The sequence below is a fragment of the Pygocentrus nattereri genome, chromosome 16, assembly GCF_015220715.1.
Source record: "Pygocentrus nattereri isolate fPygNat1 chromosome 16, fPygNat1.pri, whole genome shotgun sequence".
Lineage (NCBI taxonomy): Eukaryota > Metazoa > Chordata > Actinopteri > Characiformes > Serrasalmidae > Pygocentrus > Pygocentrus nattereri.
The window spans coordinates 21328673-21352908 of NC_051226.1; the positions used below are offsets into that span (position 1 = coordinate 21328673).

General features: G+C 37.7%; 1 protein-coding gene across 5 annotated transcripts in view; it reads left to right on the forward strand.

Annotated features, from left to right (window-relative positions):
• The window catches only part of si:ch211-12m10.1 (teneurin-2), a 365065-nt gene that overhangs the window by 76017 nt on the left and 264812 nt on the right, over window positions 1-24236 (forward strand). For all 5 annotated transcript variants that reach the window (XM_037545815.1, XM_037545813.1, XM_037545814.1 and 2 more), the window contains exon 2: window positions 1821-2098. In XM_037545815.1, the coding sequence (XP_037401712.1) occupies window positions 1870-2098 (229 nt within the window). In that variant the 5' untranslated portion in view covers window positions 1821-1869. The remainder of the gene's footprint in view (window positions 1-1820; window positions 2099-24236) is intronic.

A 24236-nucleotide genomic window follows, 5' to 3' on the forward strand; every position in this document is an offset into this window, starting at 1 on the left:
AGTAGCGGTTAACTGCAGCGTAAAATTAGCTGTAATTTATCAACTGGTGCTCAGAGACATGATTATAGTTATGACATGATTACAGCTTACAGTTATTGTGACAACAGTCAAAATTGATGTCCTTAACTGATGATTGTGTAATACATATTTGCCAACAACACAAAATGTAATAGACACAGACTTCATAACTGGACATACAGCTACACCATACAGTGCAATACAATACACATACAGAAGGTAAAGTATAGGGCAGGGCTGACCAAAGATGGCTGATGGTTGATTTGGCCAACCCGGAAAGCCCCACCGTCTCTTTCAGTAAGAGTACTCATAGAACATATTTTTGGTATTTGTTCGTAGTTTAGTAATAAACTAGTATAATGTTATAATTTTTTATAGCTTTTTGAAATGTACATTGTTTATTTATATTTATTTTGCAATTATTTTGTCGTTTTACCCCTCAACCCACAACAAACAGCACTTTGGCCTACCAAAACAAATATGTATATAATGTCATACAGTAAGTTCACCATAATCAGTTTTATCTAAACCACCAACATGTAAGACATAGAGTGTTTGACTGAATGCTGTTTGTGGGCTCTGAGTGGATTTTGTGTGCTCAGCCAAAGACCAAATTTTTGATAAGCGTCTCTGGTGATGACTCAACACTAAGCCACAGATGCAGAGTAGGAGGGTGTCAAAGAGGGCGGATGGCCATCTCTCTTTCTCTCTCGCTCGCTCTCTCTCCCTCTCTCCCTCCCTCCTTCTCTCTCTGTGGGTGATAATAAAATTGTGAGTGTGCCTCAGCTCTCCTCCCCCCTGCTGCTGTGTCTCAGTCTGGGCTTGATCTGCAGTCAGCAGGTTCTGTTTGTGTTTGGATGATGATGTTTAGAGGATGTTTTTATTGTGTAATGACCCCCATCAATTTGCATTACAGGTAGCCACAAAGCTTCTAATCTAAACCTGTTAACTCTCTGTTTGCACTGCTGTATTTGCTTCACTAACAGGCAGCTACTGTGGAATGCTTTTAATGCAGTGATTTAAATATTTTAAAATAGCTCTGCTTAATGCATATTTTAATTACAATTTCGAGCTGAATTAGTTCTCTTACCCCAAATTTAGTTGGTCAGCCAAGAAGTGTTTGTCTAAACTTTGCTTCTTTAGTTTTGCACCAGAGCTATGAGGCACAATGAAGCTTATGTACACAATTAGCACTATACATGTACTAATACCTATAAATGGTGTTGCTGTTGTGACACAACCTTTAAAAAATAACTTTAAAGTAAAGGAAAAAAAAGTTCTTAACTTTGAATGGTAGGGAAGTTAATCTAAGTACTTTTGGAGCACTTCTTTTGGTCCGCTAAATATGAAATGTTCACATAATGTCTGTGAATGAGACCTGGCATTTCCACGTTCTGTGAAAAATAAATAGTTAAATAGCAAATTACATGACGTGAATTGAGATTTTATTGTGATAGCAACTATATACAAGAGTACATTAGCTAGGAACAGTAGCTATCTTAAAGTTAACACTTTTTTGCCAACACTTTTGTCCATTTTAGTAGATAATATTACGTTATAAAGTGTCGTAAGACATATAATAAAGTCTGTTTGAGATAACTTAGTAACTTGATGCAGTTTAAGCGAAGTTTATATTAATTTAAGTATAAAGGCCTTTTTTAAGCAAAATGCTAATACGATGACTGAAGCTTTCGCTGTATAGCTGCCGGTATAAATATGATGTAAAAGCAAAAAGTACAGCTGAATCATTGTTTTAAGTCTTCTGCACAGACTGTTTTATTTGTGCTCTTTTGTTCTTCCAGGTGATCAATACAACTGGCATTCCACTGAGCTGTTTGGCTCCCCGCCGTGATGGACATGAAGGAGAGGCGTCACCGCTCTCTGACTCGGGGCAGGTGCAGGAAGGAGCTGCACTATGCCACATCCTCACTGGACACGGATGAGTGCTGCGTAGCCACCCAGAAATCCTACAGCTCCAGCGAGACGCTCAAAGCCTATGAGCAGGACGCAGGACGGCTGCGCTACGGGGGCTGCGTGGCCGAGCTTGTACACCACGAGACGGAGGAGTATGTCAGGCAAGGTGAGGCACAGTGCATGCAACCATCTTCCTTAAAGAGCTCATATTCTATTTCTTTCAAGTAGTTTATTTTTCTTTTTCCATTTACAATGTTTGTGTGATTTTGAGTCTAAATTACCATTTTCCAACTTTTCTTTATTCCTTAGAATTAAAGAGGAGTTCCACTGATTTTTCAAGATCTCTGAATAATTAAATCAGTAAAATGTAAATAGTCATTCAGAGTGGTTTGTTGTGAAGTGCTCTGTTCTACACTCTTACAAAGATGGTTCTTCAAGGGTTCTTCAGTAAAGAAAATGGTTCTGTAGAACCTTCAAAGAACCCTTTGCATGCTATAGATTGTTCTATAGATAATCTTTTTGAAAATGGTTGTGGATGTGGCACCCAAAGGTTTTTAGCCTTATACATGAGACGTTGTTTTACCGTAGTTTTAAGAAAAGCTTTTGCCCTAAAACAATCATACATTGGTGTTATACAGGCAGGGCACTGTGAGGCAAATTATATTCTTTTTTTCATATTTACTACTAATTTACCATCATTACAGTCCATATAAAAACTCATATGACATGTGTAGCTTCACAGTTTTTTTAGGACAGTAAATAAAATGGCCTAACCCTAACCGCTATAAAGTTTCCCTACAACTAACTATTTCACATTAAAGCAATCTGAATATCTTTGTTGACATCTCAACAATTGAATGAGCCATGAATTTATAAAATTGTTGGAATTTCTCTTTAGGCAGTTATTTTTCATATTGTTCCTTTATGACTGATACACTGGTCTGCAAAAGTCTGAACTCCCAGTCAAAATATAAGAAATCAGAATCTGAATTTTTTCATGTTTTGTTTTGTAAATGTGTTGTGTGTTAACTCATTTTCTCTTCAGAAAATCAAAAAACATGTAATTTACCCAATTTTATGTAAACTATATGTAAATTGCTTCAGTTCTGATTGCCCTGTATCATGCATTTCAAAAAGCTCAAAATGGGGCTGAAATGCAGGAAACAAACTGTGAAGTTTGGACTGAAATCTTCAGTGACGTCAGGAATAAATAAGCTTTCAGATGTAAGTGACACATTTGTTTCCTGACACCAAGAAACAGGACATGTTTCTGCATATATGACATAATGCCATACATAAACACTTATAAACACTTGCTCCAATGGGTATCATTTGTCATAAATGTTGTACTTGCCATTTGACATAACAATCAATATCAGGTGACAATGAACATTTACTGACATAAGGTTCTATTGTGATGCTTTGTTTTAAATGGTTTTACCTATACTTAAATAAAACAGGTTGAAGATAAGAAATTCAATGTTTTATCTTATAAAATTAATTGTTTTTTTTTTGTAAATTCACACTCATTCTGATATTGAACTAAATACATGATTTCACATATTGTGCTGCACGTAGGTCTTTTAAACAAGGTGAATTTTCATTCCTTTGTACTGAAACATTTACAGTTATATCCACAGTCCTGGGGAAAAAAGTACAAACTGTGCATCATGATAACAAAAAAGATTACATAAAACACAAACTATAAGATATAGTCATATTGTCCCTCCCAGCACACTGGTTTAGGAAATACCAGTTTAAAATACTGTTTTTGTCCCATCATAGTCTCCGCATCCCTCCACTCTCCAGCGCTCAGCTTCACTGGCCTATTGATCACCAACCCTGCCCATCCTCCTTCTCACTCCCTTTTACACCTGGAGCTCATTTCACTTTCCCCTTTAAAAACCCTCTCCATGCCTCCCCAGGTTGAGAAGTGTCTTGCTACCCAGCTGAGTTTCTGAGGGGTTTTTTTTTGTTGCCCTTTTTCTTTTCCTTTTTTTCGACCCTGAATTTTTTTAGTACACTGTCTGCTCCTTGTTTCGGTACTGTTTGCCGACTTTAATTCTATATTTTTGGCTTTCATTAAAACCTTTCTGCATTTGCGTCCAGTCTCTATCTTATACCTGACTGTTTTACCAAAACAACTTGGCCAGTTTTTTATTTGGTTAATTGTATTATGAATAGTATGACAAGTGCAGGTGTTCAAATTTCTTTTTGTCAAAGTTGAAAATAAAAAAATGTGTGATTAACTCTCTTCTTTCTCTGTCTCTTAGCAACAACAACGTCAAACACATTAGCACCAAAAAGAAGCTTTTTTCAGTCGTTAAGTATGTACAGTATGTACTGTCAGTCTTGGTAAATTGGAGTTGGTGCTTCATTATAATAATCTCCTCCCAGTATTTTGCGCCTTGTGAGGGAAACGGCTATGAATGCACGTGCCATGAGAGGAGGAGAGCAGTGTTATTACAGGTGGAAGGCAGGATACACAATGGACAGTTCACCAGTCTGTTTACATAGTAAAATTTTTATTTTCAAAAATGTAAGGAAATGTTTCATGATTTGTTAATTTGTTCTCTGTGTCACAGTCACTTTTTTTCCATAAAGACTGTTCACTTCTGATCTTCTGAAAAAATTCTGGTGCATAACTCCTGCCTTCACTCTGGCTAATTGAAACTCTAAAACAAATGACACTGTCATTAAATTTTATCCGTGTGTAATCCGTTAATGTTCATTTGTGAATTCGATTGCCACACATTCCAGTCAAGTTTTCATTTGCAGCTGTTGAGAAAATCAATCTAATTTTGATAACTTCTGCTGTACATATTTTGAGAAGAACTTGTGTAGCTGTGGTCTGTATCAGGAAAACAGGCAAGAGATAGAGGCAAGCAAATGCGAAGAGTTTGAATGAGAGAGAAGCTAATGAAAAAGGAGGCGCATGCTAGACTTAGCTAAAACAACAGATGGCCCTAATCAATGATAACGCAGTTGATTTCTTCCATCAGCCTAGTTTAAAACTCCATAAACTTTCATGAATACTATGAATTAGTTTTTCATTCACTTTCTCCACATTTTGCCTTTTCTGCACTGAAAAAGTTTTGCCACTCTTATAGTTGGCCACAATCCAATAAAGGCCTTCATTCTGTTCAGTTCAGACTATTTATATCTGGGAAATAAAAAAATAAATAAATATAGAACCATTGTCCCTCAATCACTGTTATTCAGTTATGTGCCATTCACTTTGTACTGTAATCATACAACATTGTACTGAACAAAAGGTTTGGTCATTATTCCTCACTCTGAAATGGAATGAAGTCAAATTGATGGTGTAAAATGACTTGGTGTGAGGAAAAAATATGCTTCTCTGGTTGAGTATGTTAGTGAGAAAAAAGAACCAACACTGAGTAGGTTGGCCTCCTTTCTCATTGAACTGGACTTCTATAAGTTATACTTAAGTAACACATGAAGATTTTGCTTTCTTTGTTGTAAGTCTTGCATCTGTACAGCATTAGACAGTCTAGTAATCAACCTTCTAATAAATGATTAATGCTTAGGGAGGCATTTATGGAAACTTGGCAATGATACTGATAATTGCTGTCCATATCTATTTCTTCCATTTCTTTTTTTGCTTACGATAAAGTGTAAACACCTAAGGGTAGATTAATATTTGGCATCCTCGGTGAAGAAGAACCAGAGGAGGCCATTGTTTCTGCTCAAGAAAATGCTGTTTTATGAAACAAAACAAAAAGAGGCCACTGGAAAACTCAGAATAGCAGGGATGGTCACTTCTAGCCTTACTTCTATCTATGGTAGACACACAAACCCACACTAACTAACCCACAGGCCAAGACAATAAAACACAGTCAACAATAAACACAATATAACTCAACAAAACCAACACCTGTGGCAGACGCCACAGTATGAGGTTGCTTATAAATAGAGCCTTCAGTACAAATTAATTTGGAATGGCATCTTGTAAGTCTACAGAACCTTGAGCCACTGGTAAAGGGAAAAAAAATCCTCCAGTTCTTTGAGGGATGAATTAAATCTACTTTCTGGTGCAGCGATCTGATGATTACAGAGGGTAAAAGATGACTCATCAGACCGTATTACCTTTTTCCACTACTGAGGGCTACAGGTTTTGTGCTCTTTACAATAGATTATGCTTCTTTGTGTGTTGGCCTTGGATACAGCCCTGCTATAAATCCCTTCTTTGTAAAACCCACAGTATACAGTTTCTGTATAGACAGGGATACAGAGCAGTTGGTATAGTTCTCTGGTGTGTTGGTTGTGTATAGTATGTATATAGTATATGGTATGTAGTATAGTGTATGCTCACTGTCTCTCTTTTGTCTGCCTTTTAGTTTTACCTATGTATTTTTAGATTAACTTCTTATTAATATAATAACAAATCCTAGTAATAGACTTTCTTTAAAATACTTTCATACTTACGTTCAACATAGGACTGTCATAATCTACACTTTTTTTGTGATAGGCAAATTTTAAGGAGAAAAAAATGTAAAATCAGAAGGTGTCTTTCAGAGGCCAGTGAGATTTCTGTCCTGTTGGTTGACATTTGTTAAGTTGAATGAACCTACTGTTTTAGCCTAATGTAGTTCTGTCTAGTATTGACTAAGTTTGTTTCTGTGATTTTCTGTAAATTTGTTTGTTTGATTGATTGATTGCTTGGTTGTTTCCATTTCATTCTCATTTTTAAGTGAACATCCGGGCTATGATGTTTTGATTCAGGCTACCTGAGGTAATTTGGGGAATTGCTGAGATGTTTTATCCCACATAGATTCGTCAGTTGATTCCCATACACCTTACATTATTGGACTGTTCTAGTATAAATAGGGCATTTGTATTGGTCCATTCATCATGACATTTTCACACAATGTAAAAGACACCCGCCTTGTTAAAACAATTTAGAAAAATCTTCCAGATCTCATGTCCCGTGGGGCAAATTTTGTCCCAGCCAACTCAAATTGAACTGAAGAAAACAGCAGAAAAAGTCATTGTAAAAATCTCACAACAGAAAAAGACCAACAGCATTCTTTCTTTGCCAGTTCACTGTAAAGATGTCACAAAAACTAAAGATAATACTTAGAAGACAATCATGAAAATGAGTAGACAGGGGCTTTAAAAGTGGCAGCATTTGTTTTAAACATGCTCTCATCTCCTCCACAGTCTAACTAAACCTCTCCTTCATGGTAATTCGGTTTATTTGTGTTTTGTGTAAGTGGCATATGGGGGAAATCTGCCATGACACTGTATTTATGCATAATGCATTCTTTTTCCTGAAAAAATGTTTACACTAGGTTTTTGCAATAGTTCAGGTGTCGGCAGGTGTGGTTGACAATCAAAATATTACCACCAGTTTACATTTCCATAGTCTGCATTTTTGAGGCATTAAAAAGTTTAAAAAAAAAATTCTTTAGATTGAAGCTATTGTTTGTTCATTCAGAGTGATGATGAAGCATGGCTGATGCGTGACTTCCTATTCATTTATTTTCTTGTTAAAATAGGTAGTTTGTCACATAAACTGAATGAATAAAGTAACAATACAGTACTAGTTTTGGCTACTCTACTCACTTCTGTATATAGGTGCACTTTGTTGGTTCACAATTACTGACTGTATCTGTGGCAGCCCAGTTTTACCCTGTCTATCAATAGAGAGGGACTGCAATAAGACTGCCACTGACCAAAGATTATTTTTGGGTGCTGGACCATTATCAACACAGCACTGTCCTGGTAGCGGCATGCTAGTGTGTATTGTGTAGGTATGAGTGTTTCAGGCCCAGCGGCGAGCTGTGAAGACACCTTACTTTGCAGTTTTTCCACAGATGCATCTGCAATTCGGAACTGACCTGGAACTCTGTTATTCGCCTCATGCTGCACTGAGATATATCAAAGTTCGATGTGATGTTTCTGTTATTTTGTCCACTCTCTGTATAAAGGCAGGTTTGCTCTTAAATGATGTCCTGCATAGTTATGCAAAGCTGGAATTGAACTGATAAGTGTTTAATAGTACCGTTGTCCATTCCTACCGTCCATTTAATGAAAAAGGACCACAAAAGACAGGAGAGAGAATCCTGTGTATCCTGCTGAGAATTTGTCCTTTGAAAAAGACTTTAAACTTAAGTCAGTTTTGTCACATTCATGTCAGCTTTTATCAGCACCAACATTAGTGACTTACTGGCACAGGAACCTTCAGCCGTGATGTGTGGTCCGATCGTGCTATTTGTTCCCATTTCATCTTAGGATGCAAAAGAAATGATGTGTGGGTCTGTTTCTCTGTGTGGCATTTGGTTAGTGTCAGAGCCTATTTTTCATTGTGGGCTCAGCTTTTGCCTTCTACAGGCTGGTCCAGAAAAGATGTTGCCAAATTCAAACTATAACCTGCGGCTTCTTTGTCAGGTTTTGATTTCGAAACGTCCTGCTGGGGCCTACCGCTGTTCATACGGTTTATTTGCGGTCTTGCTATTTCCATAGACACGGGCCCTGATCAAACACAGCCGGAAAAGTCTGGACTTCTCCAATAGCCGCAGATGAAACATGCTCCACTAGCAGGGCCCACATCTCATTACAGAAAATCTCCATCTCCCTAAAGCAAGGGGCGACCTTGTCCTCACTCCTCTCCCACTGCATCCTGCTGTAAAAATAGAGCAGCTATAGCCTATACTGTGGTGGCCCTCACTCTCCTTCACATGACTGAATCCTCTCTGGAGTGGTTGGAGTGAAGTGGGGGGGGAGCGGGCGGGGCAGAGATACAAATAGAAAGACAGAGATGGAAACGGATATTCAAGGGAATGAGAGGCAGAAGCAGAACTGGCGGGCACTGGATTTGTTTCCCATGCAACTAAGAAACTTCCGTTTTTTTAGGCCAGACTTTGATTGGTTAGGTGTATTAGCAGTTAGACACCAGCTGTAACCTACTTTGTGCTGAAAGGTCTTGAGAAAAATGATTCAATATCACAATATTTCCCAATATATCACATTGTTTCTGATTAATAGTGTTATTGAATCTTTGCTTTCTGAGTAGTTAAAATCCTGCTGGAGCTTTTTTTGATTGCACTGTTTTGTTCTGTTCTATTGTGTTCTCTTCAATAGGAATCATACACTCTGAAATATATGTTAGCCAGTGTAAAACCATATTCTCAGAAACAAAACTTACTATTTTTTCATATGTTGTATATTTATTTCTAAATCGAACCGCACAACATACACTGTAGTTAGCTGTTGAGTCCTGGACCATGTCTCACAAAGCATGAATTTTCAGATTTTTCTGTGTGCTACCATGAATTCAAGTGACTTAAATTCCTTTTTATAAGTTTGTGTTGTTTGTGATCGAGGTTCTCAACCAGTCCCACCTCAAGTGCCACCTGTTTATTTCTAGAAAGCATGAAGGCTTAAATATGACCAAAAAAAATTGTCAAAGAAAACTTGATGTGATTTGAATTATGAAACACAAAAATTAACTGAACATGAAAATTCTAAAAATGTTTGTGCTTTGGATTGAAAATTCATTGTAATTTTGAGCAGCAAATGAAAGAGAGAACAGTGGTGACCTATTTTTCTTTGTTACTTAATCTTTTTTCAAACTTTGTTTTTTCTGGGTTTTTTTTTTTTTTTTTGGACTTTTACCCAATTTTCTCCTCAATTTAGTCGTCACCAGCTCCACCCACTAGTTAGGACTCCCCCCAACCACAAGATACTTTCAATGCTAGGAGGGTGAAGGCTAATACAGGCTTCCTCCAAGACCTGTGAAGCGCCACCATCTCTTTTTGAACTGCCGCTCATGCAAAGTCATTGGACAGCTGAATGCGCTTGGAGGAAAGCACCAACCGCCAGATCTGTTACATCAGCTAACAGACGCCTGCACTGACTAGCATCATGATGGGGGAGAAGGGGGGCCATCCTATCCATCCAGAGAGCGAGGACAATTGTGCTCTCTTGGACTCCTGGCTACAGACGGCTGTAGCATCACCAGAGATCGAACCTGATGCTCTTTTTTTAATACCAGCTGCTTCTGAGTAGACAGGTGAAATGGCTTCATGCACAGTTGTTGCAGGTCTGGTCTTAATATTGTTTAGCGAAACGATTTCACATTTATTTCTTTTTATTAAGTCAATTAATTTGTGACAAAGTGTCTTCCCTGGGCGTCTATGGAATGCTTGAAGGGCTAACTCAGGTTCTTGATTATTTCTTGTATGTATGAACATGAAAGTGTAAAGTTTATGACAAACAGCCAGGTGCAAGAAACCTGAGTAGGAGTCGAGTGGCTTTTCTTTCAAAGAAGAGGTAAGATTCATTCTATGTACATATTAAGTGAATGATTATATCATTTCCAATGCTAAAAAGCAATGCTGCCTCAACTGTAACCATGCTAGTGCTTACTGGAGTAATAATTGGTTTGTATTCTCAATATCCACATAGTATTTTGACAGCACAAACATCATGAAGACCAAACCACCATCAGCAGGCCTGCCTTGACTGGTCAGAAGCTTGGCCTTGATTGATCCAAGAACTATTTGTTCTATTTGTTTGTTATATAATCTGCCCTAAGCATGCAGCATAAGTTGCAGTGGACCCCAGTAAATAGTGATTATCTGTCAGGAGACAGATATTTCAGGGTTAATTGAAAGTTAATTAGCTGGTTATATAATAAATAGCTTTATAACCTGACACCTGTCAAGTACAGAATCTAGAATTATAATAAAATTTAAATCAAACTGCTTGGTAACAGGGAATGAAATGGTAAAGTTATCAATCAATACCACTAAAACCTGACCTATACTAAACCTATACTAAAACAGTATAGAAATTTGAACCAACACCACGCTGGACACGTGATATCTACTCACACAGCAAGGCTGTTCTGCTCACTTTAATTTCCTATTAGAAGGCCCTCACATAGCTGAGGGAGGAAGGTGGGGAGGGGGTGTTTTCAGCCCCAGGCCGGCGAAGCTATGGATACAGTGGGGAATGAGAGGCTCGGCAGGGCTCCTGCAGCAGTGCAGGCCATATGGTGAGGGAGGTGAGGAGGTCCAGGAACGCTCATATTGTCCGCGAATGGAAGTAGAGCACACTGCTTCTCAGGCAGTCCAAGCACTCCCTGTTCCACCCTTTAGGGCACTTTGTGGCTCCACAACATCTGGTGTCATGCACTTACCTTCCCAAGGCCTTACTAAAGTGAGCCAAACATAGTGAAAATTGAGCTTATAGACTAGCGCTGGATACAGAGATAAAGCAGATTGAGGAAACGTTTTGCTGTGCTGTCAATATTATTCACAGACAACCAGGAAATAATAATAATAATAATTATTATTATTATTATTAGTAGTAGTAGTAGTAGTAGCAGTAGTATTGTTATCATCAGTGTATGAATATTGGAATTACAGTTACAACCGATAATTTGGCATCTCATGTTTAGTCACTCTGGATAAGAGTGACTACTAATTATGTAAATGTTGCAGTGCTTGATCTGTCCATCTATCCATTCTCTGCTCTTTCTTAACTACAGTTTTTTTAGGTTGGAAAAGGTTTACAGCATCACAGTTAGAGAAGGAAATATAATGCACTTTGATAGTCCATGGTGACTGTGGCGCAATCAAGGTTTTGATGCAGTTTCTGGCATTTTACCATGGCTAGGGAGGTAAATTAATTGCTTAGCCTACACTGCTAGCTACTATAGCATGCCTGAAGTTTTGCTTTGGTAAATGCCATTTACCATAACATACTTGCCATATGTGTTGACTTTACAGCAGAAGCAGAGTTTGCAAATTGTTGCCTTGAGCAATATCAATACAGTCAAGCTACTCCATGACAGTGTTGAAGAGAGTTAAATATGAGTTGGATTTCTTTGATAAGGCAAACAGAGTCACTAAATTCGGGGATTGTGAGCATATGGAAGTGTTAAATGTGAAAATAGTCATCATAAAGCTTTACATAAATAACAGAATCTACAGTTATCCAACTCTGAACGTGGCAGAAACATCAACCAGCTAAATAATACTAAAAGCAAAAATGTTAGATTGCTGGTTGTGTTGCAACATCTGTTCCTGTACACAAAGCAAGAGATATAAATTGTTTTTTCTGTTATAATCTCTGAGCTTTACTTGTCCTGGTCAAATAGAAAGCTGATATCTCCTAATGTAGTTTTTCTCCTGCCGCAGTGTTTGAACAATGCTTAGCAAATGCCTTAGTAATGCTTTATACTTCCTTTTTTGCTGCCTGCATCACTGACAGAAGTCAAACTTAAGATTCTGTCTTAAGTTTCACTGTTACACCAGGTTTAGATACTGAAGTTATGCTTTATCCACTTTCAATGTGTGCATATTGAAGTATTAATTGCTTTACATTCTTGATATCTATGCAGTATGATTTGTTTTCTCCACTGAAAAGTAATATTTGTCTTATGATATGACACTTCAAACAACAAAGTTTACAAAAGTGACACCAAAATGACCGAAGGAGACCACCTCTGTCCCTGATTGGTCTGTTTATGATCCTACATCCCAAAATTAACCTGCTCCAAGCATGCTGATTAAGTTACCATGGTGATGTGTCTCAGTAAAAAGTAATCTACCATCAAGTAACATTGAACTTAGTCTAACGTCAGCAGGCAAAGCAGAAAAACTAAATCCTGTTTCCTGAGCCCAGCCCCCAGGTTGCATCTAAAAAGGGAGGAGATGAAGAGATTATGGAAAGGTAGGAGCGAGAAAGACAAATGGAGTGGCAGAAGAAATAAGACCTTTATTGAGGGCTCCAAATATTATATTGACTTTGTTGTAATGTAGATCCATATGAGCTCTGCTCTTTCCTTTATATTAGCAGCAGTTCCATAAAGCAGTTGGGCTTTGCTTTATGAAAATCCACTACTGTATGAATGCTCATTTGAGCCCTGTGTGGGCTTGCCAGTCAAGATCAATACCATTGTGACTGCATCACTTCCACATTTCGATTTGTTTGAGAAAGAGTAGCTAATTTAACAAGCCTTGAGATAGGATTTTCTTTCATATTACTGCTAGTGGCTATCAAAGCCAACACAGAGAGGCTGCTGTAATATACTAACGCTGGTACTCTTTAACTCACAATGAAAATCAAATTAGGCATTAATGCTACGCTTTTATTCCTGCCTACGCTCATCGTTATTATGCGAATGCACAAGTACTAGGCCTGGCAATTAAAGATTGTCTCCTTTCATAGAGGAGGACATTTGGTCTTTGTTTGGGCAAGGTGTGTTTGGTGGGCAGCGTTTGAGATGTAATATTGATAGGGCTTGACTGCTGGTATCTCTCACTGAGGTTGTACCAGAATGTGAATGAGCCCTAGTTCTAGAAATGAGAAGCAAAAGCCCCACAGCGAGGAATATGAGATTATGCAGTGGCCAAACACTCAGGGAAAAAAGCACCTGCTTATTGCAGCCATACTCATCGCTGATTTTTAGCAGCTGGTGCCTCTGTGATTTTTCTATTCATGCAGAAGTTAACCTTGACTTGTGGAGTGAGCTTAGATTGCACCCAGTGGTGCACTGTTTGTGCTTGGTGCAGTGGCATATGGGTAATTTCATAAATGGCACCACAAAGCATGAAGTGCCTCCAGAGCAGGACCTGAGCTTTCAGTTAACATGCAGACCCTTTATTCCCTCTGACTCTGTTCTCCCATCCTCTGTCCTTTAGCCTCGCCCTTTCTCTAGTCTCTTCTGTTCTCTTCTATTCTCTTCTGTTCTTCTGTTCTCTTCTTTTATTTGTACTCTTATTCTCTCTTTTCTCTACTGCTTGTTCTTCTCTTCTCTTCTTATTCTTCTGTCTCCTCTTCTCATTTCAACTCTTCTTTTTTTCTCTGTTGCTTGTTCTCTCTTCTCTTCTCTTCTCTTTACTGCTTGTTCTTTTCCTTTATTTTCTTTTTTGTCTCTTTTCTCATTTCTTCTCTCCTCATTTATTCTCTTAAATCTTGTTTCCTTTGCTTGACTGTTCTACATTATTCGCTACTCCTGTCTTCTTTCTTACCCTTTCTTTTTTCTCTTTTCTTCTGTGTTCCTCTCTTTTCTTTTCTTCAATATTCTACTATCCTTTTCTCCTTTATCTTTCTCTTCTTCTTCTCTCCCTTCTCTTGCCTTCTTTGTTTTTCTTCTCTTCTTTTCTTTTCACTTTTTCTCTTTCTCCTTCTCTTATTTAGACTCTTCTCTCTTCTTGTTCTTGTTTTTGTCTCTTTTCCTTTGTTTTCTTCTATTTTCTTCTCTTCTCATTTCTTGTCTTCTTTTTCTCTATTTTTCTTTTTCTGTTCTCTCTTTCTTTTGTCTTCTATCTCTTCTGTTCTCTTCTTTCTTTTTCTTCTCTTCTCTTCTATATCCAGTCTCATACATAACCTTGGAAAACAAAGTAAAACCAATAGCCAGTAAGACAGAGTCTATGGCAGGCACAGAGCGTATGTCTCTCTGGAGAAAGCTCTCAAGGTTTTCTTTTGATTAAGTGTTGAGTGTTTTAGATGCTCTAAATATTTCATAGTTCTCTTACAGAATTATCAAGGCTTTTTTGTAATAGAATGTATTCTCACTCATAGGAGATACGACTAGTGCAGTCTTAAAGGCATAGATTAAAGTAAATTGCTGCTGTGTTTCCTGAAAATATTTTAGTCCATTTTTGACTTTCTGTAAAATATTTTAATAGTAATCATTAAATTTGTGAATGATTGCATGAAGTAAAAGTAAAAAAAAACAGGATGAAGCAATTGTATAATGCATACTAATTGTATGTACTAATTTTCATTAACACAGGGTTTTATGAGTTATATTTATATTAGAATATTTATGCTTTGAAGCCGGCAATATGATGAATACTGACATTGTTGTTTTTCTGTTCGTGTGAATGTTAATAATCAAGTTAAATGTACTGAGTATGTGGTGTTTAAAAATAACACTTTTCCACTGTGATTAACACATTATAAAAGCATTAAGAATTTTCAAGATTTAGAAAATGCATGGTGGTTTGCTTGAATGCTGTTGCAAATGCCAATGCACTTTTTGACTCTACTCCATCGCCTGACTCATCCAGGTGATCAGCATTGTACAGCCTTTGATTACCTAGCCAGGTGTAATGTGAGCTGGAATAAAATTAGATGGAGATATGCTGAGAGCTGCACTGGGTAGCACTGCTTCTAAAAGTAGCTTGTTACATTAGAGTATTACTGCTGGTAAAGTCCACATGAGCTAGTGATGGCCATTTTGACTCTTTTCTGTGCATCAAATTGATTGGTTGGCTCTTTCAGATCTTTTAATTCAGAAACGTTGATAGTTTATAGTTCCCAAAATTAGACAGATTAATAATGATTTGCAATAATGATTTGCTACCATTTAAATTCCAGTAAAACTTTAGTCTACTTTCTATTTAACCAATTAACAAAAATTCCATTATGCTTATTATTATTATTATTATTATTATTACTATTATTATTATTATTATTGGTCAGATGTTAATAAATAGTTTCTTTGGTAATTTCAGATGGGCAGAATGCAGGCACATCCAGTCATCAACAAAAAAAGAACAAGTAAAACCTAAAACCCACAAGAACCAATGAGGTACATGTGGTAACAGCTGAGAATTACATGAAAACCCACCATGAATAAAACCAGAAACAAGCCTGACACTAGCAGCGTGTTTGGGGATAACAAGGGGTCAGAGCTTGAATGTTCCAAAGAGATCCAGGATGAGGGTCCTAAGATTTTCTTATAAAGCATCATAAGATATTAATTTAAAAAAATTAGCTCTTTAATTTTAACCTGATCTGAAAACTGTCTGGGCACGGCCTAATATTCTAACTGATGCTTGATTGACAATCATTCCAATTACTCCATGGTTACATTCTGTGATCCAGCACTTCTAGCCTGCTACACCGCTGAGGAAGAGCTAAAAACAAAGTGCAAGTGAAGCGGAGAGATATGAGTGAAACATGCACTACGTGTACAGGTGGTGTTGTAGATCCTGCTGTGTCTAAGGCTCACTAAAAATCCAGCTTTATGTAGTGATGTCTGAAAGTAGCTTCTTATTCACTGTACTGCTTAATGCGTCCTGGCTCTCCTGGAACGGATAGACAGATAGATGGACAGACAGACAGGCAGGCAGACAGGCTAGCTTCATTCGCATGGTTGTTAGCTTTCACTTGGTCATTAGCTTTTGCTTGCTAAGTTTCTCTGACTCAAGCAGAGAGATGCCGAGGGGAGTACATAATTTTGTTATAGCTGTGTGAGCAGAACAAGCCTCATCAGCACTACCCAAGTTTAAGACTGCCAATTTTACATAGAGAGAAGATCATTTTGATGAAACATTTCAGCAGTTTAATGGACACTGGAACGTTATTCGCAGGACATAGTATGTACATGAATACTGTTTGCCTATAAGAGCGAAATTACCCTAATTAGAAAGTAATAATGAGTGTAGGTTCATCTGGGCTTTAATGGAACGTGACTTCTATAATAGTAGTATAATATAGTAGTATATACTGTAGTCGTATAATAATAGTAGTCTATCAACTATTTTTTGATGAATCAACCAATGATTGTATTTCTTTTTCATTATGCAATGCATTTAAATAATGACACAAGAAGCCCTAGAATTAGCATTAGAAAATGAATCATCTCAAATATTAAATTTCCTAACATAGGAATCTCAGAAAATACAATTGTTAGATATCAGTAGGCAGTCTGCTGAATCACAAATATGACTGAGTACAAGAAGCGATAGAGTTAAAAAAGAAAGCTTAGAATTATTTTAAAATCTACAAGAAGATAATAAGCCTCATGTTTGGGAAAGAGGAGAAAATGAAGCTTCACTCTCCCCATGTAATACTTTCATTCTGAGAAAAAAAAAAAGCAGTGTAATTTCTGTGTAATGTTTGTGTTTGTGTGTGTGTGTGTGTGTGTGTGTGTGTGTGTGTATATATATATATATATATATATATATATATATATATATATATATATATATATATATATATAGAGAGAGAGAGAGAGAGAGAGAGAGGTTTTACTACTTAATGGCCATTTTGACTGGAAATTAAGTAAATGAAGGGTGACCTCTAGCTTTTGCACAGTGATCAATTGCGTGAATTAAGATGATGCTTTACATTACTAAATACATCAAAAACCTAATTTTGAGTATTCCATTATATTACCATGTAACACATTACCCCCAACACTGGCTGAAGGTGAATTAAAAGCTACAGAGTAAGGTTACTATACTCTACCTGAAGGTTTTTGAGTAGAGCAGAGTTAAGTCCAAGACTTGGCATCTCACACAGCACTCTGTCGCTGCATCTGAGCACAGCATTATTAAAGGGTACAATATGGGAAGCAGATCTTTTTAGTAAACCGGCTTATCTAAATGTACATCCAGAATTCTAGCAGATTTTTTCAAATCAGTGATTCACATTTCATTAGTAAAGTAGCTCATCAAGCCTAGGCACTGGCCCTGAAATGCAAATTTTACCTCTAGGATCTGAGTTCAAGCCCCATTTGTACCGTCCACTGTCCATGGTTTTAGGTGCCCTGGAGTGCAGCTGGCCATGCTCTCATTGGATAACTTTCCCTCTCCTCTGTTTATGTAAGCTGTGTCAGCCAGCTAACTGGGCCATCATATGAGTCATATGGACAAGTTGAACTAATCTGTGCCGTGCTGTGCTTGAAAATAGGTTTTCTAAGTTGATAAAGGAAGTAATGACATTTTAGTCTAGCCTAGCATCTCTTATCCATCTGTGTGCAGTTAGCCTTATGGGCTGTAGCACTGCATGTGAAATTGAAGCAGAAACACATTTCCGAAAATAAACTTCGGAAAATAAACTTGTGCTAGCACTGGACATTTCATGCGTAATGAATTGACCAAATGATTGAATGTAATAGCCGGCATACTTTATCTACCTCTCTGTTCCAGCACATTACAGAGGTAATGCTGGAATTTACAGAAGTATATGGTGCTAAAGAGATCCAGACAAAAGAAAATGAATAATTGAATCAAGAAAGCTATTCTTTCTGACAACCAATAAAAAAAGATTAATGACCAGAATTTACCAATATGTAAATGGGAATCATGTTAATCATTGGCTACTAGCTTGCATTTTCTGTTAGCCACAGTTAAGATGTTTGTTCAAGCTATTTCTTGAAGTTCTCAAAAGACGTTGTGACGAGATCGTGGCTCTCGAGCTGCTTGACAGCCACTGCAGTTGAAGATATCCTAACATCTGTTGAAGCCATGCAGCCATGAAATGTCCTCTCAGGAGGAATGGCGCACTTATGGTGGTGACTTGCAACATGCTCACATTTAGAGAGGACCGAACATCACTTCTTGTGGAACGCCTTACAAAATGTTTCTTTTTCTCTAAATAGTGCTTTATTTTACACATAAGCTATAGGTTCCTTCTGCTCCTGTTCTTCTTATTCTTTGCTATCTTTTCAACTCTCTCTCTTTCTCTTTCTGTCTCTCTGACATCACTAGCTCTCAGTAACTGTTTATCCCACATCCTTTAGTGTGTGGCATTGATAGGGATATCTGGTGAGGCACAGATTGAGAAAAGTACTTGCCCCAAAAACATGCTAGAGTGGATTTGCTCTCTGCTCAGACCATGTTTCTGGGCTTTAGAGGTCATGCTATGTTCTCAAGTATCTACAAACACAATCGTAAAAGTCCTGGAGGTTCTTGTCCTGCCTTAGTGTTTGGCTATAAGAAGCCCAAACCACTTGTAAAGGTCATAGCTGCCTCCTGCAGTTTTCTTTGAAGGGACTTCAGTGCTTAGTCTGAGCCATATACTGCCATATCAAGTCCAGAGATATGTCAGATTTTACATTATGTGTTTCGAGAAATATTTTGAGGAATACACCAATTTCCAGCATTAGCTATTTATATAGCAGTTTGTAATAGAGAAGTTGGCCCATATTTACCAATATTATGTTTCATTTTTCCAGGAAAATATTTATCTATTAAAATAAGATAATTTTCCCTCTAATATCTTTAATATCTAGATATAAGCTGCTTATGATGACACATTTGTGTTGTTGAAACAGCCCTAGTTTGTACAAAGCCATGAACAAAGCCAAGTAGCTGCAAGCATTTAATATAAAATTCATGTAATAAAAATAATTATTTGTGTAGACACTGCAGTAATACATGATCCTTTAACCTCACAAGTCCCATTATCACTGGTAATAACAAAACCATGGTGTAATTCAATAATAATAATTACATATATTGATATTTCAGAGCATATTAAAATCTGTAACTAATTATATCCCAGCTATTGTCTTACCAAAAAAAAAAGAATGGTTTTACATTTTTGTTCTGTTTATCATTTGGTGACATCTCAACAAAAACCTCAGCAAAAAAGTCTGGTGCTGGTTTAACTGGTTACCCTAGTGTGCTCATGCTAGCTGACCACCATGCCAGCATCAAAATACAACATATTGCTGCTGTCAGAACAAAATCTTGTATCTCTATTTTTGTTGTTTTTCAGTTTTTGACATAATTTGAAAATACTTGTTGTCCTTAACATTGTGTATAAATTTCGTTATTAAGGAACCCAAAGATGCAGCCCAAAATGACTTGGAAAAAATGCTGGTTCCATTGACTTACATTAAGAGTGAAGTATGATTATTCCTTTTCCTGTAATGTTACTATTTTGGAGGGTACAAGGTTTTAATGATGATCATTTTATCAACTTCTTACTGCTACCTGCAGCATACCAGCATCCAAAACACAACATGTGCTGATTTTGCTGGTGACCATCAGTGCTGGTCTGTGCTGTTTCTCTAGCAGGGAGCAGACTGTAATTAATCAGTGATTAATCATTCAAAATCACAGAAACAGCCCATGAAAACAACACTGGCTTTTAAAAGCGTCAAAACCTGCAATTTATATATACAATGCTTAAGAAAAAGCACAGCCTAACATAAGAAATATGACAGTAATGCAGTGTAATCAACTTCTATTAACACATACTATTAGTCCAAGTTAATGAACATACCTGGCCTGCCTGGGGCTAGCTTAAGTATCATATGCATAGTTAACACATCAATCAACACAAAATCAGTAGCTCACAGCTTTTGTACCTTTTTTGTCATGGGACTAACTACACATAGGCTAACCATTAGCAGCAGGAGCTGATAGTCTGAGTCGACTCCAGAGAACCCAGAGTTGTGCATCCCTAAGCAGAGCTGCCAGAACAACTCTCATGTGTATAGTTCAAAACTGAAAAACCCACATATTCAAATATTGTTGTTTATGGGAAATTAAATTACCTTTTTATCTGAAAGCATTGGTCGAACATTGATGCATTTGTCACTTAACAATCAATTGATTAATCATAAACATCCCTTGTCTTGACCTGTAAGGCTTAAATACAGGCTGCGCCCTTTAGTAGCCTAAAGGCTTCTGCACATAATGTCCAGGAATATCCAAACATTTGAGCCTGTTGTTTTTACACACCATCATTTACATGCAGCCCCCTGGTATTTCCTGATTTACAGCACTGCTTAGCCTCTTTGAACATCACTTAATGCCTCATCATCTTATGACCACATTATACTCAAGATGCAAATCATTTAGTTTGTGACCTGTCACCTAGTCCAAGAATGTATCTAGCATGTCCATTCATTTATGTTATAAATACCTTTTAAACTGGTATAGGCTAGGTTACATAATCTGATGAATTCATAAATAGACATTCAGTACATTTATATTCCAGTAAATCTATATGAGTACAGTAAAATGTAAAATGAACTTGAATGAGCCTGAAGTGAGTTTAAAATTGAGCTCATGCATAGGACATCTATTTGTGGTTTTACTGCAGCACTTCCTGTGTGCTGATATGTTGTACACTTAATACTGTTGCTCAATTTTGGGACATTAAGGGTAATTTGTTTTCTGAGTAGCACAAGAATAATGCAAGATATGTGGTGAAGAGAATACGTCAGCAACATTTTAAACATTAGCAGCACTGGAACATGGTAAGCTGCTTTTCGTTTCCTGCAGCATTGGGGAAACTAATTTGTGATTGGCTGTTGCAGAAGCGTTTGTATGTTGGTCACAGCTTATATCTTCACACAGCCATGTTCTTAACAATATGAAACTGAGGAAAACTGAAAACGTATGATGGCATTACCATGTATGATGACTTCAGGGATACAACAATTCACAAAATGTATAATTTAGCTTATACAATATGGTTGCATCTCTATTCAATACATTTTTAATGCAGCCATAACAAGGAGTGTCTATAAACATGCAGTGTGGTGATGTATTGATAGTACGTTAGTATTAAATATGAATATTAGTAAAGTGAGTAAATGCTAACATGTTATTGTTTCCATGTTCAGTTCATTTTCATTCATCATTATAAGAGTGTGATAATTGTGACTTTAGATTGTCACAGTGGAGTTCTGACCTGATCTAAGTAGAGCAGAACTTAGCGGTGTAGAAGTACTAAACAAAATCAGATGTACCTCAAGCAGGATTTATCTTCTCAGCTTAACAACCTTCTAGTTTTCTTCTGGATTCACTCTCGGACAAAAGGATGATGTATGTGCACACTTGAGGACATGCCATTGCAGCCAGAACACCAGCCATGAGCAAATGTGCTATCCATGAGTTAACATGTCGACCTCTAGCTAACAGAGTAGCCACAATACAAGGGATACAGTCCCCTATTGTAACCATGACCTAACTCGTCTAGCCATAAGCTAATGCCATATCCACAAGCAGCTAATATCTTAACCACAAACTAGCACATTAGCCACAAGCTAATATATGCTTACTAGAAGTGCAGTCCCCCACTGCAGTCATGACCTAACACTCTAGCCACAAAGACACTAACCTTAAAAAAAAAAAAAAAAAAAAAAAAAAAGCAAGCAAAAGCAAAATTTATTTATGTAGCGCTTTTTACAATAGATGTTGTGACAAAGCAGCTTTACAGAACAATCAGTATTACAGAAAGAAAAGAAAAGAAAAGGAAATCTGGGTCCAAGACCCCGTGAGCAAGCCACCAGCGACGGTGGCAAGGAAAAACTCCCTAAAGAGGAAGAAACCTTGAGAGGAACCAAGACTCAGAAGGGGAACCCAGCCTCCTACGGTCGACGCCGGATAGCAAACATTATTAATATAAAGTATTATAGTACAAAGTGGGAAAAAGAAAAGATCTGAGGGTGAGGATTGCACAGCGTTGTAAAGCAAGAAGCTCAGTAGTGGTCAAGCCAGTCCAGAAGGCTGGTGAGCGGCGGCACCAAATCAAGGCAGAAGAGGCAACAGCATCAGACGCACAGGATGGGCAGCTATTCAGCTTGGCAAAGAAAGCAAAGAAAAAAACGCAGTCAGTTCTGTAAAGAGTGGCTGACCACAGATTACAGTATAACAGAGCAGCAGAGACTCCAGCAGGTCTAGATCTGACAGGGAAGACTAATCACCAAAGGCTTGACTATACAAGTAAGTTTTAGCCTAGATTTAAAGACTGAGGCTGTGTCTGAGTCCCGAACATTAATAGGAAGATTATTCCAGAGCTGGGGGGCTTTGTATGAGAAGGCTCTCCCCCTGATGTAACCTTATTAATTCTAGGTACCAGTAGTAAGCCAGCACCTTGTGATCTAAGTAGGTGTGATGGTTCATAGTGGGAGAGAAGTTCACTCAGGTACTGAGGTGTGAGTCCGTTTAGAGCGTTATAAGTCAATAATAGAATTTTATAATCAATGCGAAATTTAACTGGTATCTAGTGTAGAGTTGATAAAACTGGGCTAATATGGTCAAACCTTCTGGTTCTTGTGAGGACTCTGGCTGCAGCGTTCTGGACTAGCTGAAGCTTGTTGAGGGTTTTGCAGGGACAGCAGGGCATTACAGTAATCTAGCCTTGAAGTAATGAATGCATGAACTAACTTCTCTGCGTCCTGTAGAGATAATGCATTTCTTAAATTAGGAATATTGTGGAGATGCAGGAAGACTGTTATAGTGATATTAGTTATATGTGCGTCGAAGGACAGATCAGGGTCTATCGCGACACCGAGGTTTTTAACAGATGAGCTTAATGCAACTGAGAAATTGTTAAGTTTAAGTGTTAATTTAGACAGTTTGTTTCTAGTTGCTTTTGGAAGAAGAAGAATGACCTCTGTTTTATCTGAGTTAAGTAGCAGAAAGTTACTTGACATCCAGTCTTTTATGGCTTTTACACAGTCCTCAATCTTGCTAAGTTTAATTTTATCATCAGCTTTGCTTGATATATATAACTGAGTGTCATCGGCATAGCAGTGGAAATTTATACTGTGTTTGCTGATAATGGTGCCCAATGGTAGCATGTATATTGTGAATAATATAGGTCCTAAAACAGAGTCTTAAGCTAATAAATGATTACAAGGAACGTAACCCCCCATTGCAGCTATTAACTAATGCACTGTCCACAAGCTTCTATATTAAACTAGCCGCAAGCTATATACGCTAAAAAGGTATGTGCCCCGTATGGCTGTAACCCCTCCAGCCCAGCTTTTGGAGAGCAAGACTGATCTGGCCTCATTGTGGGCTTGCTAGTTGATTTATTTAGTTAGTTTTTCAATGTAAGTTCTATTAAAATAAATACTTTATTTGCTTCAGTCTGTTTAATTTATTGTTTGAAACTCATGCGTATTGAATCGAAAGCCTGGTCTCTGACAATGGAAGGCGATACGCTGTCTTGTTACACTCTTAATCACTATCATGTTCTCCCATCATTTTTGGTCTGACATTAAACCTACAAATCGGCCATTTGGAGTGTTGAAGTGAAATTGTTTCATGGACAGAAACCCTCACGGATAAGCAGTGACATTTGAAACTGCTGAAGCACTTGGGGGTGGGGGTGGGAGGCAGGTGTAGGGGGTTGGCTCTGTCACAGTTGCTATGTGCTTTTCCCAACAGTATTTTAATCTTCTAGTTTTTGTTCCACTTGTAGATTTTTTTCCCCCAGCTTTACTGCAGAGAGTAAAGAGTGAACGTTTAACTTTGTCACTTTGTGTTGAAGAAAAGCTGAATTCTAAAAGGTTTTCTTTTCAGTCTTTGCAGAGAAGCAAGGAGCTTTGGCATTCTGGCTTTGTAGTCCAGCGCTTTTCTCTGCTGCACTTGTGGCAGTCTTATTAGAGTCTTGGCCCGAGCCCACACCTGAGCTCTCTTGTTCTTTAAGAAGCTGTCTCATTATTGCGCCAAAGACAAACGGTAATGCAGTCGAGTGAACCTTGATTTCTCACCCCCTCCAGACCCTAATGGACTCTAATGCAGGTTTCCAGGGGGTTCATAAGCCTTGAAAATTAGCTT